The 19,774-nt window shown below is 36.3% G+C and overlaps 1 protein-coding gene across 1 annotated transcript in view; it reads right to left on the reverse strand.

The window, feature by feature from the left end:
* LOC128052042 (lys-63-specific deubiquitinase BRCC36-like) overlaps window positions 1–17,534 on the reverse strand; it is a 39,107-nt gene extending 21,573 nt beyond the window's left edge. The window contains 1 exon segment of the mRNA XM_052644515.1: window positions 17,387–17,534. Coding sequence (XP_052500475.1) covers window positions 17,387–17,534 — 148 coding nt within the window.
* Window positions 17,535–19,774: the final 2,240 nt, after the last annotated feature.

The following is a 19,774-nucleotide window of genomic DNA, read 5'->3' on the forward strand; positions in this document are numbered from 1 at the left end:
ACCTTTTTTCAATGGCATTTTCCATTCTCTCACAGAGCTACCATACCCAGAGGGATATTTTAAAAGCTGAATTCTCAGCCCTTTGTAATAGCATAAGCATAACTTTTTAAGACTGACCTGACATTCTGTAACATTTTTTTTCCTCCAGTGGAGATGTGAAGTCAATGGCAGCTTCATAGCTTTTTATTGAATGTCTTTTGAGCACGGACTACATCAGTTTCCTATGGAGCTTGACAAAGGAGAAATTTCAGCATTGAGAAGAACCTCTGGTGTTTTAGAAACAGAAAGCAACATATATGCTTTAAAAATAGCAAATGTCTTACCTGCCAAACCAACCCTGTGGTGCACATATTTCTGTACTACAGACCTGTCTTCTTGAAACTCAAAGAAGAGAAACCAGTGGAGTCCTTTCTGGCTAAGAGATGATTACCCTGAGTCTCTGTTAAAAGAAAAACCCATGATACTCCTCTCAATGAAAACTATATGCCTCACTGATTCTCCTGTTAATGCAGAGTTCTGTGTCCTTACATATAAAGGCAATATTTGAAGGCTTTGAGGAACACACAAGAAATGTAAGAAATGTAGGTATGAATGGTTATTATTTATTGCAAGATGACAACTGATTTTACTGAGCACTGTATGGTATATACTAGGCTAAGCAGTGCTATATTGTCATTAATCTTCAAGATTAGAGCATACAGAATATTAACTCTGTTTTACAAACGAGAAAAATTGAAGTTAAGTAATGGTTCCCAAGTTCCCTCAATATAACTGGTATATTGTAGCTATAGGTGCTAATTCAGGTCCACCTAATTCCCAAATTCATGTTGTCTCCACTGTATTTTTTCATCTAAATAAAACAAAGCAATAGCAATCATTTGGCATCTGTGATACATATGGAATAAATATTTACCATTCAGATGACCAAATATATACTTCTCATGTGTATTTGGTCTTCATTCACAGCCGCTGGCTCACAGCTCCTGAAACACCTGAGATTTCCTAAGTTAGAGAGTGGTAACGTAACTGAACCCAGGTTCCATGTTCTCAGCTCATAAGCTAATTATTCAAGAGACAGGTGTCAGTTCAGTTTAGTCGCTCATTCGTGTCCGACCCTTTTCGAACCCATGGACTACAGCACGCCAGGCCTCCCTGTCCGTCACCAACTCCTGGAGTTTACTCAAACTCATGTCCATTGAGTCGATGATGCCATCCAACCATCTGTTCCTCTCTTGTCCCCTTCTCCTCCTGCCCTCAATCTTTCCCAGCATCAGGGTCTTTTCCAATTAGTCAGTTCTTTGCATCAGGTGGCCAAAGGATTGGAGTTTCAGCTTCAACATCAGTCCTTCCAATGAACACTGAGGACTGATTTCCTTTAGGATGGACTGGTTGGATTCCTTGCAGTCCAAGGGATTCTCAAGAGTCTTTTCCAACACACAGTTCAAAAGCATCAATTCTTTGAAACTCAGCTTTCTTTATAGTCCAACTTTCACATCCCTACATAACTACTGGAAAAACCATAGCTTTGCCTAGATGGACTTTGGTGGCAAAGTAATGTCTCTGCTTTTTAAAATGCTGTCTAGGTTGGTCATAACTTTTCTTCCAAGGAGCAACCATCTTTTAATTTCATGGCTGCAGTCATCATCTGCAGTGATTTTGGAGCCCCCCAAAATAGTCTGTCATTGTTTCCACTGTTTCCTCTTCTATTTGCCATGAAGTGTGGGACCAGATGCCATGATCTTAGTTTTCTGAATGTTGAGTTTTGAGCCAACTTTTTCACTCTCCTCTTTCACTTTCATCAAAAGGCTCTGTAGTTCTTCTTCGCTTTTTGCCATAAGTGTGGTGTCATCTGAGGTTATTGATATTTCTCCTGGCAATCTTAATTCCAGTTTGTGCTTCATCCAGCCCAGAAAAGAGTAGGTAAAGAGTAAAGGTGCTTTAATCAGAAAACTCAGTGATCTGGGGAGAAGGTGGGCTCATGTCCAGGTAACAGCTCTGAAGATTATGCTTAGCCATGACAGTTTTTAAAAGGAAAAATGAAGCAGGATGAAGAAGCTCAGTAACTCATCAAGGCAGGAGGTTGGGTTATGCATCATTCTCCATTGAGTGCAGACTGACTCTTCTTCAGATGATACCTTGCCTGCATGATCTGCCTGCAGGATTGGTTAGGGGTCTGTTGAGGGTAGAGAGACAGTTAATTTTTAACTGCTTACTTTGTCACTCTTCTTTTATCTATGAAAGAATCAGCAGGTTAAACAGAGCATGGTGTGCATTCAGTAGTACATAAAGCAGGAGTTGGTTTCAATTATTTAGTGATCTCATTCCTATAATTGGGTTCTTTAAAATTAGAAGGGAACAGAAATGGGCCTGCAGGAAGGGACAAAAAAAGCTGCTTTCAATAACAGTGTCATTTGTTATGTCAGTGAGGTGGTTTTTGGACCCCACTTAAATGAGAACTGGTTGCCAAGGAAACCAATCATGTGATCAGAGGTTGGAACTTTAAGTCTCATCCTAAGAGCTCCTTGCTTGAAGGAAGAGGAGCTGGAGGTTGAATTATTTGCCAGGGGCCAATGATTTACCCAGTCATGCCTTTGTGATGAAGCCTCCACAGAAAATCCAAAAGCAGAAATTTTAGAGAGCTTCTGGGTTTGAAATGGAAATACAGGGAGACTGGCTTGCCTGGAGAGAACATGGGAACTGATTGCTCTTCCCCATAACTTTGCCATAACATTTCTTCCTTCTGGCTGCTCCAGAGTTATGTATGGGCTTCTGGAAGCTTGTAGATTGGGGAAACAGAATAGTTCCAGGTGCCATCTTCTTGGGCTTCATGTTCCATGAAGACAGAAGCTCTTTTGTTCAGGGTCTCAGCCTGTGTTTCTCTCTCTCTGGCTGTTGATTCATGTTCTTTAATATCCTTTATGTGTGTGTTAGTTGCTCAGTTATGTCTGACTCTTTGTGATTCCTCTGTCCATGAAATTCTCCAGGCCAAAATACTGGAGTGCGTTGCCATTCCCTTCTTCAAGAGATCTTCCCAACCCAGGGATCAAACCTGGGTATCCTGTACTGGAGGCAGATTCTTTACCATCTGAGCCGCCAGGGAAGCCTTGATATCTTTCATAATAAACCAATAATTTGTGAGTAAACAGATTTTATGACATTTGTGAGCCACAAAGATGGGAACCTAAGGAGGGATTCATGGCAATCTGTGATTTATAGTCAGTCAGTCAGAAGTATAGGAAACAATCTAGGCTTGCAGTTGAAGTTTGGAGTGAAGTGTGGTCTTTTTGGATGGAACCCTTTATAAGCGGGATACAGTGCTACCTCAGGGTCAATATTTCCAGGATTGTGTTGAATTTTGGGAAATCTACCTGGCGTCTGAGCATTACTTGATATGGACACACATTTTAATTAGTAATAGAAGAACTTTTTTAGCATCTTAAGTACTAGTTACCAATTTCACTAAAGAGAACTAAGAACTTTGTATTAAAGGAATGTAATGATCAAGAACTGTACAATCATAGACTTTTTCCCATCTTTTTAAGCCTTACCTAACAGTTTTGAACTGATGTTCACAATAACCATGGTATCTTAAAAGCTTACAGAGGGCCATAAACCTCTTAAGAAATAATTACAATAAGAATTATCCTTGATAATTTTTTTTATCCTTGGAAACACAATTTTATAGTTATTTTGCTTCTCTACTAGAATCCCCAGAATACCAAAAAGCAAAAAGCACAGTAAGGAAAAAATAATGGCAAAATAAACATGATATAAAACAGCAGAAACAATGCTAAAGTAATACTTTCAAGAATAACATTTTCAAAAGAAAGAAGAGTTCTCTAAACATAAGAACACAATGCTGACTGAACAAAAAAACAGTAACAACAAACAGATGAGCATTTTGTTTTCATAAAGGAATTGTAAGAGACAGAACCTTGGAAGCATCTTGCATCACTTTTTGTTTCTCCTGATTTTCCTAGCAACAGTGAACACAGTTACAACAGTAGAGCCAGAACTTAGGATTCTCTGAGTCAAAGCCAAGCTCTCAGAAAATGGATTTTGCTTTCAACTAATAGCCTGGCATCGGAGGCACTTGCAGGTAAAGAGCCAGAAATTAAGCTAAGAGATAAAGAAGCCTTGAAAGTAAAAGTAAAACCATGAGAAACTGCATAATTGAATCAAAAATCAAATAACAAATAGAGTATTTTTTATTTTTTTTGAAGTCCAGAGGTCCTATTCCATGCTGGATATTCTTTCTGTAAACAGACAACTATTTCATTAGTTAAATATATAACCTCAGTGACATGTGATAAACTGATACAATACCACCTGTAAATAGCAAGGATTGGCATAGCTTAAGACTTAGAAAAACACATTTACTCTCCATACCCCATTCTAGGCTACCTTTTCTAAACAGTCTGTTTTTCCCTTTCAGTAGACTCTATCCTCCCAGAATTCATATGTTGAATCCTAATACCCATTGTGGTGATGTTTGGAGGTGGGACCTTTAGGAAGCTGTTAGATCAGGAGGGCAAAGCCCTCATAAATTGCTCTAGTGCCTTTATAAAACAGATTCTGGAGAGCTACCTCATTCTCCACTCCTATGTAAGGACATGCCTAGAAGATGGCTGCGCATGATAGCAGGCCCTCATGGGAAGTTAAACTGCTGGTGACTTGATCTTGAATTTCCCAGCCTCCAGAACTGTGAAAAATAAATTTCTGTTATTTATTTATTAATTTGATATTAGTTTTTGGCCATGACACATGGCACGTGGAATCTTAGTTCCCCAGCTAGGGATCAAACCTGAACCCTCTGCATTGGAAACATGGAATCTTAACCGTTGTACCACCAGGGAGGTCCCAATTTCTGTTACTTATAAGCTACCTCTATGGTATTCTTGCTGTGCTGTGCTTAGGTCACTCAGTCATGTCTGACTGTTTGCAACCCCATAGACTGTAGCCCACCAGGCTCTTCTGTCCATGGAATTCCTCAGGCAAGAATACCAGAATGGGTTGCCTTGCTCTCCTTGAGGGGATCTTCCCAACCCAGGGATCGAACCCAGATCTCCCACATTGCAGGTGGATTCTTTACCATCTGAGCCACCAGGGAACCCCAGTATTCTTGCTATATGGACTTGCTAGTAAGTCCATATAGCAATTTTGATTCAATTATGCAGCTTCTCATGGTTTTACTTTCACTTTCAAGGACTTCTTGCTAAATGGACTAAGATGCTGCCCTTAGAAAAACTGCCCATAGCAATGCATTAATCTCCATCTCTGTAAACTGCATCAGTATGCAAAGCCTAGACTTTACTCTTGAGAGGAGATATCCTCTGAGACACTTTTTTTCCAATTATATACTACAGTATTATTAGCTGTACATACATCTCAAAACAATCTTATAAGTGAAAGTTTGTACACTTTGAACAACATCTTCCCATTTTCTCTCACATTTAGTCCTGAGAACTACCACTCTGCTCTCTGTTTCTCTGAGTCTGGCTTTTTTGGATTCTATTTATGTATATAGTATTTGTCTTTCTCTGATTCTTTTCACTTAGCATAATGCCCTCTAGTTTCATTCAGGCTTTCATAAATAGCAAGATTTCCTTTTCTCAGGGCTTGATAACATTCTATTGTATAAATATACCATATCTTCTTCCTTCATTCATTCACTGACAGACACATTGTTTTATATCTTGGCTATTGTAAATAATGATGCAGAGAATATGGGGGTGTGCATATCTCTGAGATCCTGCTTTCAATTCCTTTGGAATTTATTTTTTATCATGAAGAGATGTAATGTTTTGTCAAATGATTTGTCTACATCTATCAAGATGATCATATTATTTTTATCTCTTATTCTATACACGTGATGGATTTTAAACCAATTTGTGGATGTTAAACCAATCTTGAATCTCAGGGTTACATTACACTTTATTATGATAAATGATCCATTAATGTGCTGTCGAAATCAATTAGATAATACTTTGTTAAGAAGTTTTACATTGATTTTCATCAGGCATATTGGTCAGTAATTTTCTTGTAGTGTCCTTATCAGTCTTTAGTATCAGGGTAATATAGGCCTTAGACTTCCCACATGGTACAGTGGTAAACAATCTACCTGCTAAAGCAGGAGACACAAGATACATGAGTTTGATCCCTGGATTGGAAAGATCCCATGGAGGAGGAAATGGCAACCCACTCCAATATTCTTGCTTGGAAAATCCCATGGGCAGAGAAGCCTGACAGGCTACAGTCCATGGGGTCACAAAAAATTGGGTATGACTGAGCGACTGAGTACACACACATGTCTCGTAAAATGACCTTGGAGTTGTTGCTTACTCTTCAGTTTTTTTGAAGGATTTTAAAGGAATTATCATTACTACTTCTTTAAATATTTAGTAACACCCACCAGTGCAATCACCTAGTTTTCTTTCCTCTGTTGGTGAGTTTTTTCATTACTGATTTACCCCCTCTTTCATCATTTGTCATGTTTTATATTTCTTCACGATTTAATCTTCATAGGTTTATGTTTCTAGTAATATATTGATTTCTTCTTTGTTATCAAGTTCGCGGTTGTATATTTATAATAGTTTCTTATGATCCTTTGTATTTCTGTCAACTATTGTAGTATGTCCTTTTCCATTTCTGATTTTATTTTTTCTGAGTTAGTTTAGTTAAAGTTTTGTCAATTTTCTCTTTAAAAATACAGCTTTTTAATCGTGTTGACCTTTTCTATTCTTTCTATGGTCTCTGTTTCATGTATTTGTACTCAGATCTTTGTTACATCTTTCCTTCTGTGAGTTTGTTTCCTCTAGTTCTTTCTGGTATGAGATTTTTTATTTGTTATCTTTCTTGTTTCTACTAAAAACAGATACATCTACTAATGCCATCTTATCATTTTCTAGTTGTTTTGCAGTTCCATTTCTTTTTCTTCCTTTATAAATTGATGACTTTCCATTATGATATGCTTTGATTCTTTTCTTCTCATCTTTGGGTTATCTATAATAGATTTTTGCTTTGTGGTTCCCATGAGGCTTCAATAAAATATTGAAGCCTCATTATATTTCTCAGTGTAACTCATTATATTTCTCAGTGTAACAGCTGAACTTCAGTTGCACTCAAAGCCTCTTCTTTGAGTTCCCCCTTTGACATTTTTGATGTCTCCATACCTCTTTTTATATTGTGTATTCATTAAAAAATTATAGAAACTGTAGCTACTTATCACACTTTTGTTCTTTTAGCAAAGTTAATTATTTATCAAACTACCATTTTATAGTATTGGGGTATTTGACCATATGCTTATCAGTGTATTGTATATTTTCATATATCTGCAGTTAATTAATTAGTGTGCTTTTGATTCAACTTGATGAATTTCTCTCAGGATTGCTTATAAGGCAGGTTTAGTGGCATTGAACACTTTCAGCCTTTTTTTTTTAACTAAAGGAATTCTTTATTTTGCCTTAAATTCTGAAAGACAGTTTTTCTGGGTAAGATATTCTTGGATGGTATTTTCTGTGTTTTAGGACTTTGACTATATCACCCCATATTCTCCTGGCCTTCTGAGAATCTGCTTCAAGGGCTCTGCTGGTATTCTTAAAAGGGTTTACCTTTTATGAGAGAGGGTTTTTTTTGTTGTTGTTATTTATTTTTTAAAAAATTTTGCTGCTTTTAAAATTCTTTTGTTTTAGACAGTTATTTATTATAAGTTTTGATGCAAATTGTCTTGGATTGAAATTTTGAGATTACCTGTTAGCTTCATGAGCCTGTATCTCTAGATCTCTCCCCAGAATTGAAAAGTTCTCAGCCATTATTTCTTTAAATAAGCTTTCTACTGCTTTCTATTCTCTTTTCTTTCTGGGACTTCAGTGATGCATATATAATTTTTTTTTTATAGTAGTCAAGTAGTACATAGACTTTCTTCATTGCAGATTATTATTATCATTCTTATTCACCCCTCTGATTAAATAATTTCAGTTGATCTGCCTTGAGTCTCACTAATTCTTTCTTCTGCTTGTTCAGGTTCACTATTGAAACTTTCTGTTGAATTCTTCAGTTCACACATTGTATCTTTAGCTCCCAAATTTCTGTTTGGTTCTTTTTTGTTTTTCATCTGTTTGCTGAACTTTTCAATGTGTTCTTGTATTGTTTTTCTGTTATGGGTTATATGTATTCTCTGATCACTCTCTGATTACCTGTATAGCAGTTATTTTGAGTTCTTTATTAGGCAGTTTCAGAATGTTCTTTTCTTTGCAGCCAGTTCCTGGATGATTACTGTATTACTTTGGTGGAGACATATTTCCCTGAATCTTTTGGGTCCTTGTAGATTTGCAAAGGCATCTATGCATTTGAAGAAGCATTCACCTTTTCCAAGCTTTACGGACTGACTTTAGTAAGGGAACCTTTTTACTTATGGGTGGCAGCATGCTAGATGATGCTGTGACCCTGGGTCTAATGGTGCAGAATGTCATGTGCAGGAATATATGGCAGCAATGGGTCTGGGCGGGCATGATGTTTTTTCAGCTCTGGCCGCTGTGGTTCACAGTATCAACAACTAGGTGGTTCTTGTCACATAGAACTGTAGAGGATCCACAATAGCTGTTTTGATTCTAGGTGGCACCTCTAGATCCAGTAACATCAGACCAAGTCAAGCAGTGAGAGTAGCTGAAGTAAGTGGTGCGCACATACTCAGCTGTGGGGGCCAGCTGCAAGTGTGTATGTGTCAGCAGGGGCTAGTTGTAGACATACAGAGATGGAGGTCTGGTGCCAACTCTGGGCCCAGAGTTAGGGTGCTCTTCTGTGGCTACACCCATTCCCCTGTGTCTGTGTGTGTGCACTCCAGTAGAGCCCAAGATACCTATCAGTCTGGTGGCATGTGGATGCATATCTGGAGGGGCTAGTCTCAAGCACAGACCTGGTGATATAGGGGTCAGTCAGAAGGTAGAGCTCTTGGCTGGTATCTTGTACTTGCAAACCTGCAGAAGCCTGAACTGGCTACAAAAGTGGCTTCTCACTTAGATAGTTAGAGATATTGGAAGGAACTTAGCTGGCATCTTATACTCGTACAGCTTTCGGAAACTTGTATGGCTGCCAGTGTGGGTCCTGGGTTCTGGTAGTGATGTGGTGGCGAGGGAGTATGCAGGTACTCTGGTAGCTCATAGCAGTAAGTACAGATAACTTTGGGGGCACAAGGTGGTGAGTTTTGCAGTGGGGCCATGAAATTGTGCTGGCAAGTGACTACCTCAGAGGCAAAATCTGCTGAGTTTGTCTGCAGAGAAGGTCTTCATGAACTATAACAACTCCCATGCATGTCTGCTAATAGACTCTAATTTTCTTCGTTGTTCATAGCTGGCTTAGTATGTCTCAGCTTTCCCTGTCTAAATGGAGTGAAACTGAAGCTGAATCTTCATATTGTGCCCTGCATTCAACGCTGGAGAGGCTGATCACTCACCCACTTCTTCTTTTTCTGGTAAGAGAAAAGTCTTTCTAGCTGGGAAGTTCCTTATTGGCCGTGAAGGGAAATGGCTTGGGGGATGGGAGGATGTGGGTAAAATGAAGTTGCCTTCTTTATCTTATGTTCTAAAATTTCTTAAGTGAATTTTAGACGTTGCCTGGAGTTTTTATTCACGGGTAGCTGTTCAGTCATTGATCTTTGTGGGGAGACAAGAAAGCTGGATTCTCCTGCATGACTGTTTTTAGGAGATGCTTTCTTGTAGTTTCTTATGTGAGGTTACTCAGATGTCAGCTGGGCCTGTACTCATTCAAAGGTTCATCTGGGCTGTACGCAGATGTCTCTTGGCTAAGCTGATGTTGGCTATTCATTGGATGCTTATCTAAAATTTTCAAACAAAGAGGCTTATTACGTGTGGCTTATTCTTGGGTCATGAACTAACTGTAAGTTGGGGCCTGGGTTTAAAGGGAGTGTTCTAAGAACAGGAGTTTTAAAGTCAAGTATTCCAAGAAGTAGGTGGAGGAAGCTGCCAAGTTAGGTAAGGGCTATTTCTAGAACTGGTACAATATCATTTCTTCCATAATCTTGTGGTCAAACCAGTCACTGACCCATCCAGAGTCAAAGGGGTAGAGATAATGGATTTGTTTTCTTAGTGGAGAAGTGGCAAGATTCCAAAGATCATTTCGAATGGTTAATGTTGCAGCAACTTAATGGAAAACAAAATATGCCACAGTAGGGATATTAGATTTTATTTGAAAGTTGTTTCCGAGGTACTAGAGTGTTTCTGAGTTGGGAAAAGATAGAAGAGGTCTTGTTTTTATATTTTAGTTGTTTTTGTTGTTGAGATACAGTTTCATAGAGCACTGTAGAAAAATAGAGGTTAAGAAATTGTCAAGAAACTCACTCCTTTAAGGGAGAGGAATTAGTGACTTGGACCATGGTGTTAAGAATGGAGATGGCAATGCAAGGTTAGATTGTGCTTTTATTGGATGGATTAGATGTGAATTTGGGAAATATCAGGATCAATTATTTTTTAACCATGAGCTGCGAGTGCATCTAGATTGTAAGCTTATATGAAGAAGAAAAGAGGCCACTGAGACCTGGGTCATTCAGTGTTGGAGAAATGAAGAAAAGGATTTGAGTAATCAAGAGTGTCACTCTGCTATAACAGTCTCCTAAGCATTCTTACTGACAAAATAATAGGGCTATCCCTTCTCAACCGCAGCCCTCCTTATCCAATCCATTTACTTCTGCATTTATAATGATCTTCATAAAAGTAGCAGTAGTTACATAATTTTATGATTTCCCTTCCCATTTAAAACCATTTGTCAATTATTAGGTTAAAGCTCAAAGATCTTAGCTTTTTTGAACTATAACTCCCCGTGGGATATCCCAGGCTCATCTGCAAATACTCTTCTCTTTTCTACCTATGCCACCTACAATAGGTTATACTGAGCATGTCCATCAGGCTCAGTCTGCTTGGCCTGCTCGTCCTTCTGTTGACCCCTCTTCATCCCTTTATCAATTTGACTTCTCACATATAATTTCTCCACTTACATGCCATGTGTCTTGAAACTAGATCATATCCCTTTGTTTTAGCTCTCATAGCTCCCTATACATTACTTCAAAGAAATGGAAACAACTAGTATTATTCTGTATTTATTGAATTAATAAATACCTGTTATAGTCATTAAACTTCAACAAAACAGGCCCCATATTTCTTTGAATAAATTTTTGTCCAAAGTCTTCTACATGTCTGACACCATATTTATAGATAAACTTCTGTATAAAGTCTCTTGACCTCTAAAATAGATGTGGGACATAAGGATTAAATAACACAGGAACATGAAGCTACACTATGACTTGGTTAATAAACCTGGACTCACAGTGCCACTCCTATCTGTGAGGTTTTCTGAAAAGTAAACATGGCATCTCAAATAAATCTCAGCAAAAATCACGCTTGGAATTCCACTTCACTGTCTACTAACTAATCTACTTTCTCATAAAGCTGGTTTGTTAGACAATGTTGGCAGGTCAGTGTTGCCAGGCACAAGAATACCTGGGCTCATTTTCAAGGACCTACAAGCTTTTTGTGCAGAGTTCATGCTTTTAATCAAACTACAACCCCTTTTTATTTTCCAGCACATTATCCTGAACTCTTTTTCCTATTTCCATTTTAAGACAGCCTGCCTTTTCCTTATCCCCCATCTGCATGAGTTACAAACATTTTCGCAGTACCTCCAGCAAGTAAAGACTTTTCCCTCAACCATAGCCACATGCAGTAATATTTTCTCCTAAGGCAGTTAAGGCTTTTATCATTTCAGTTTGAGACAGAGGTAACTTAAAACACAGTCTCTGGGCATTGAAAATATGATGGATGTCTTGTTTGTCTCAATTATGCCTGCCTTGTATTTCAGGTATGCAGCTAATAGCCTGCCTTGTTGAAAACTGTGAGTCAAGTGGAGTCGCAAAGGCTCAGCAGCAAAAGTTCAGCTGCAAACTGATCACTCGCCATTGCTCATACTCTTAATTCCCAAATGGCAGCTATATTTGTGTTGAATTGGTTTCTTTCAGTTCTTAAATGTTTTCTAAACATTCTTCTTATCAATTTAAATCAGAGTATGTCTTTCACCTTACAGTGATTCTATTTTTCTCATCCTCATTTTTTATTTTTTTACTAAAATATTCAATCATAATTATTTATTGCCTACTCATAAATATCACCTCATATTTTTCCAGTTGCTGAAATATAAGATTAGAATTATTATCCTCATTTCACCTTTAGAAAAACTGTATTTTCAAGCAAATGTTATATCCATTTTTACATATATTTGAAAGATTCTCAAGAACACTAGAATCTGGAAATAGGTATCAAAATATAGATCTAGTTTGATAACTGTTTATAGATAATGTATATATATTTATAAATTATTCAACATTTCATATGCTAAATTTGAATCAGCATAGGAATTTTAAAAGTATCTTTTGATGTTTAAAATCCATAGAAAAGATGCAGATTCACAATGTTTTTAAAAGAGATGTAAACTGCTATATGTTTAATATGTTTGAAGAATCTGGCCTATGAAATATTAATTGTGAAATCACAGTTTCTCACAAGAAATACTATTGTAAATTTTTGGAGTAAATTTTTGGTAAGTAGAAATTTAGTCCTTTAACTTAACATTACAACAGTTGAGTAAAGAAAGTAAGAATAGTTACAAAGCTGAAATTTGCAACCATGTACAGTCTGAAAAATCAGCAGTTCTGAATTGTTCATTAAGTGTTGTCAGTACTTTATTTTTGAAAATTGACCCTCTGAAGTGACAAGAGTCAAAGTTTGTTATAAGTTTCAAGAGAGTTTCTGGGTAGGTATATTTAAGTAGCTATTGCATAATGATGAATACTGATTGTAGAGTAATAAGAGATTTTATTATAGCAAAAAGCAGTATTTGAAAAAGGAAGTAATTCTGTCATAATCTGTGACTGTGGGGTTGTGATTAGGACAAAGCTAGTTTTGTGACAGAAAGTGCTGAATTTCTTTGTGGGCATAAGCTTCCATGCGAAAAAGTACTTATATAGAATATTTTATTTCTTTCAGTTTAGTTTTCCGCTTTTTTATACACAATATAATTAACAAGTGAGAATCTGCCCACATCACACCAGCAGAGAACAGAATAACGGAGCTTTAAATGTATTTCAACACCTGACTTTTCAGTTAATAAAGCCATCCAAATGGTAAAATTCTGCACTCTTGCCTTGTGTTTCAGCCAATTAATTTACATAAGTTAAATTAACAGGTTTTAAAAAAAGCAGCTTTCTCCTAACACACAGTGCTCGTGGGTGCCAATATCACAGCTAAGAAGAGCAACAGTTTTGGGTCACGAATTTTAAAAGTGATGATTCATTTTAGGAAAGTATGTCCCTAATAAATAGCCCACACTAATTTTTAAAAATGTTTATTTTCACAACTGATGATTTTCCCTCTGGGTGGTAATTCTTGAAAATTATGGGTGTTGGTTCATCATCTCGGCCTCTATAAAATGTATAGTGTAGCTGCTGCTGCTGCTGCATCGCTTCAGCCTTGTCCGACTCTATGAGACCCCACAGATGGCAGCCCACTAGGCTCCCCCGTCCCTGGGATTCTCCAGGCAAGAACACTGGAGTGGGTCTCCATTTCCTTCTCCAATGCATGAAAGTGAAAAGTGAAAGTGAAGTCGCTCAGTTGTGTCTGACTCTTAGCGACCCCATGGGATTTTCCAGGCAAGAGTACTTCAGTGGGGTGCCATTGCCTTAGTGTAGCTACAGTGATGCATTTATTCTTGATACAGATCAAAATTTAAAGTGTTTTTTCAGAAAGCTCTAACAAATGAAATAATTGAACGGAAGCTTATATTTTATTTGTCTGTTTCTGTAAGCTAGTAATATAGGCAAGTCATCCCCAAGTGACTGGTTACTTTGCACCATAGTCAGTCATTTTTAATTCATAATATTTTCCAGTGGTAGGATTTTTCCTACTGTTGTGAAGAAATTATTCAGTATCTTTAGATGCAGGGGAAGTTCACTTGAGCATCTCAGTTCTTTGCTGTCTTTTCTGTTGAGCATCTTCCTGTTTGTTCCCATTGGCTTGCTCGTAGTCATACTGGGTCATTCCTCAGCTCTAAATAATACAATAAGTCCCTTTATTGTAATGAATAATTATTACAGTGTAATAATCATTGTAGTGTAATGAATAATCATTCCCACCATTTTTACAGTTGCTTTTACTGTAACTTCAGAGACCACTCAGACTTTTTTTTCTTTTGAAACTTAAAGGCAGGCTTTAACATAAACTTAATATTCAGAGTATTTATGAGTTTCCTAATTCCCAATCTTGGAGGCTTCTGAAATTTCAAAATTAGAGGAAACATGCATAAATTGTCCTATGATTGATAATTGATTATTTTCATTTTCTCTACCTTTCTTCTTTTTTCATAAAGCTAAGGGAATAGCTTGGCAAATCTTGTGATTGACTGAAATAACTATCACCCCCATGCTTGGGATCCTGTTATTCTTTCTACTGGAGGGAAAGTTATCATTTCTTAACAAAACTTCTAAGGTCATGACTTCCTTTGTAGTCCCATTTTGAATCACCGTCATAAATTCTCAATGACCCCCTCACAATGTTTTTCTTTTGGTCACCTTGATGTGTGTCGTTTCATAAGTATTTGATACTCTCTTCTCTGATATACCTACCTGATATCGAGTTCTTCTCCTTTGAGTGCTTCTCCTTTTCCATATCTATTGCCATTTCTCCAGGCAAACAGCTACTTAAGCTGTTGGGAGCAACAGTTTTGTTACGAGGCTGCCTCCTCTGTGAGCTCTAAGCTCCGTTTGCAGACCAGGCAGGCTCTCCCTGGATCCTCTGTGCTCTCTCCTTGATTCTACTCTAGCCGCCAGAGCCTATACCCATTACTGTTGGCTCCGTGTAGTCTAGGCTTCAATGACAATCCCCTTTTCTGGCTAGATAGAACTCCTTCAAGAATTTCACATTGACTAAATCTTGAATTGTAAACATTCTAGAAAGCATGGTGCATTATTTGCTGCCTCCAATTGCTCATCAAATACTAATTTCTTAATCCTTTTAATCGGATTTTCTTTCTTATTTATTTGACTTTCTTATTTACTTATTTTTATAATGCATGCAGCAGGATCTTAGTTCCCCAACCAGGGATCAAAGCTGAATCCTTTGTATTGGAAGGCAGATTGTTAACCACTGGGCCACCAGGGAAGGCCCTAATCTGGTTTTCATCCCTACCTCTTGGAACTTAATCTTCTAACATAGTCTTTTCAGTTGTCAGTTCAGTTTTCTCCTCTTTGTCCCACCTTCTCTGACTTCATTATAGAAAGCAACACAATTGGCCATTTCATTCTTTTTAAAAATATTGCTTTATGTAAATTATAATAAATAAGTTTCCTTGATGCTTTTTCTTTACATTCTCAAGTATTGTTATTCTTCAGATTTCTCCTGGGGGATATTCTCTTTGCTAGCTTTCAGTTAGAGATTTCGTTCAAGTCTGTGGCCTTAGTTCTCTCATCAATGTGCTGGACCTTAAAATTATTCCTGCCAGTCTGAGTTTTCTGGAGTTTTAGTGTGCAATTCCCAAATTGTAGTGATTCCTCAGATAGTTCCATTTAAATGTTTTGCTCCTTTGAGTTCAACAGGCTTTTAAAATATTTCTCCCTACACACTAGATGAGTTCATCTTAATTTTCCAGTTCTCGAAGCTGCCTGAAGTTAAAAGCTTTCTATGTTGATAGCTAGTTCTTATTTGGTTTTAACTCTTCCATCCTTAAATCCTAATGACTATTTTTCAGGGTTTCTCATGTGCATATTGTCTTTCCTTTCTTCTAATATCACTATAGTTGGAACGTTAGTTATCTTTTCCCCATATTAAAAAAAAAGAAAAAATCCCCCAATTTAACTGACATTTCCATTTCTGCTTTTTCATTATTACTCTGATAAAAAATTATCTTCAGAAAGTTTAAATGAATTTCCATTTAGAAAAATGAAAAGCATCATTTTAAAATACCTAAATCTAGCATTACAAAGTCTAAACAATCTTGTCCCAAGCAACATATTGTATATTCCTCTCATCATTGCCTTTCTCAAAGTCATTGAATCAGTCTAACGTCATTCAGTGAATCCTATGTGGGTTTTTTATTTATTTATTTATTTTTTGCCTTTGAGATATGTTTATACTGTTCACTCCAATAGATAATGTGTTCATCACGGTCTCTGCATCTCTTTCTTAGGTATTAACTTGGTAATTTTCCTTTACAAAAACTTTCTTAGCTTATTTTCAGATTATAGTCCACACTTATATATTACCCTCTGAGGCAAGAATTCATAATTTATTTCTTTTATTTATCCCCCTGGAAACCTAGTGCATCTCATGTATAAACATTTATAAATTCTAGTTGATTTCACTTGGCTGTGAATGGAATATGATATCTAATTTGATTAATATTTTAAATTGAAAAAATATGTATGCTTGGGAATTTGGAATCATTATTAAGGGAGCTAAAAAAAGAAACCAAATTTTAACCATTACAACATAGGATTTAACACATAAAATGCATTCTAATGCTTTTGTGAATACTATCAGAAGGTATGTCCAAATTAGCTAACTATTTCGAAAATGTTTTTCTCACTTCAGTTTACTCAGTATTTAATGGACTGTAAGGAGATCATACTTTTCAAAAATACTTAATTGTCTAGGTGGTGAGGGTCAGTTTTTGAAAGAGGATGTTGCACTATCATTTTGTCTTTGGAATGAGCTAATTAGTTGGCATATCTTAAAGATTCAAGTGAAGTCCCTAAAATGGTAATTATTTTCATCTAAAGCACTACCTAATTACAACTTTATGCTTCATATGGATTAACTCCACTGAAAATATAATTAAACACTGAAAGTTTCTTTATTCTCTGCTGCTGTGTTCTTTTGTATTCTCTGTAATAGAATTATAATCAGAATGCCTCTGAATATATAGTGTCCCTGTATCTTTAAACTATGGGATTACCTAAAAAGTATCCTCTCAAAAAGGCAAACAAATATCTTATTCATAATTGAATATAATTATTCCATTAGTTGTCTCTGATCCTCTTAGCAGCATTTGAAGGTTTACTATTATTCCTCCATGTTAAGGGAAGGCACTACATTTAGACAGATTCTGTGATTTGTCTAAGATTACAAAGTGACTAAATAGCAGCCACATTATGTACATATATGAATCTTGTGTCAAACTTTGCTTGTCTCTGTCACTTGCATTACTCAGATGCTCTTTTCATACCATCCTGCCAATTTTTCATTACACAGTAGGCACTGAAATTATAACTAACACTCTACATCCCATGGGACAGATAAGCACACTGAGCTACAAAACTGTTGTTACTTACCTATTGTGACCTCCATAGTTACTTGATGGTATTCCCATGATGCAAATTCGGTTGTAGGCATACAGTAATGGTCAAAGGCTGATCCTACATACTTGTCATTTTTTCCTTGTTCTACAATGTCCTTTTGATTTGAATGAAGATAAAACATGATGGAAAAGTCAGTAGAATCAGAAATAACATTTTTTGTGAACATTTAAGTCAATTCCAGTAGCCAAGTATAATTTTGTATTACCAGCAGGAAACCTAATAATCAGATGACAAGTATTTTTATCCAATTAACTCCTAAGTAGATATTTCACATTAATGTTGCACAGATAAATTCATAGTCACATATAAAATCACATTAATAGAGAATAAAATAATAGAACCTTAGGAAATTTGTCAGTTTTTAAACTGCTTTTAAAAAAATTAATAATTTAAAAATTTTTGTTGGAGTATATTTGATTTACAATGTTGTAGTTTCAGATGTACAACAAAGTGAATCAGCTATATATACATATGCATTTAGTCTTTTTGATTCTATTCCCAGATAGGCCTTTACAGACTATTGAGTAAAATTCCCTGTGTTCTACAGTAGGTCCTTATTATATATACAGTGGTTTGTATATGTCAGTCCCAGTTTTGCAATTTATCCCTCCCTGCACGTCCCTAACTGGTAACTGTAAGTTTGTTATTTACATGTGTGGCTCTGTTTCTCTTTTATAAATACTTTAATTTGTACCATATTTTTAGATTCCATCTATAAAGGATATCATATGATATTTCTGTTTCTTTGACTGACTTCACTCAGTATGACAGTCACTAGGTCCATCCATGTTGCAGCAAATGGCATTATTTCATTCTTTTTTAGAGCTGAGTAATATTTCATTGAATATATGCACTGCATCTTCTTTATCCATTCCTCTGTTGATGGACATTTAGGTTGATTTCATATCCTGGCTATTGTAAATAGTGCTGTAATGAACATTGGGGTACATGTATCTTTTCAAATTATGGTTTCTGACAAATTTTTGCCCAGGAGTGGGATTGTTGGATCATATGATAGCTCTTCCTTTATTTTCTTAAGGAACCTCCATACTGTTCTCCATGGTGGCTATACTAATTTACATTCCCACCAACAGTGTAGGAAGGTTCACTTTTCTCCACACCCTCTCCAGCATTTATTGTTTGTAGATTTTTTTTGATGATGACCATTCAGAACAGTATGGTATGGGACCTCATTGTCGTTTTGATTTACATTTCTTTAATCATTAGTTATGTCGAGCATGTTTTCATGTGCTTTCTTGAACATTTGTATGTCATCTAATTATATTTTATAAATGGTTGTAGAGTTCTGCTGTTTCTTTTTGGTTAGTTACATACTCATGGGGGTGACGAGAAGAAGAGAAAAATTTCAAAAATAATGGGGAATTCCCTGGCAGTTCAGTGGTTAAGACTCTGCACTTTTACTACTCAGGTCATGGATTCAATCCCTGGTTGGGGAAATTTAGATCCTGCAAGCCACATGGCCTAAATTAAATAAAGGGTGTCATAATTTTAAAAAATAACAAAATATATCTATAAAATTTGAAATATTAACTAAATTTTTAAATTAGACACAGGAACCTGGTGGTCTACACAGTCCATGCATCACAAAAGGGCCGCATATGAATTAGCAACTAAACAACAAAAACAACATAGTTGATTTACAATATTGTGTTAGTTTCAGGTGTCTAGCATAGTGATTCAGTATTTTTGCAAATTATATCCCATTGTAAGTTATTACAAAATAGTGAGAATAATATCCTGAGCTATGCAGTATGTCCTTTTGCTTATCTACTGTATATACAATTCGGTTGTATATGTTAATTCCATACCTCTAATTTTTTCCTCCCCCTTCCCTGTCCCCTTTAGTAACCCCGTTTGTTTTCTATATCTGTGAGTCTATTTCTATTTTGTATGTACCTTCATTTATATAATTTTTTAGTTTCTACATTATAAATGACATTGTGCAGTATTTGTCTTTCTCTGCCAGACTGACTTCACTATGCATAATATTCTCTAGGTTCATTGATACAGTGCTAATGACAATATTTCATTCTTTTTGAGGGCTGAGTAATATTACACGGTATATATGTACTATATGTTCTTAAACCAGTTGTCTTTTGATGGTCATATGGTTTGCTTCATATCTTGGTTATTGTAAATGGTGATGCTGTGAACATTGGGATGCATGTAACTTTTTCAATTAGTATTTTAACTCTTCCAGATACACACCCAGGGGTGGAACTGCTTAGTCATACCATGTTTCATATCACCGGGACCCTTTTAGACTAGCTTCCTTTATTTAACATATAGCAACTTGAATTCATTATTGTTGTGTATTTCCATATTTTGTTCCATTTTAAT

This window comes from Budorcas taxicolor, chromosome 8, assembly GCF_023091745.1.
Source record: "Budorcas taxicolor isolate Tak-1 chromosome 8, Takin1.1, whole genome shotgun sequence".
Lineage (NCBI taxonomy): Eukaryota > Metazoa > Chordata > Mammalia > Artiodactyla > Bovidae > Budorcas > Budorcas taxicolor.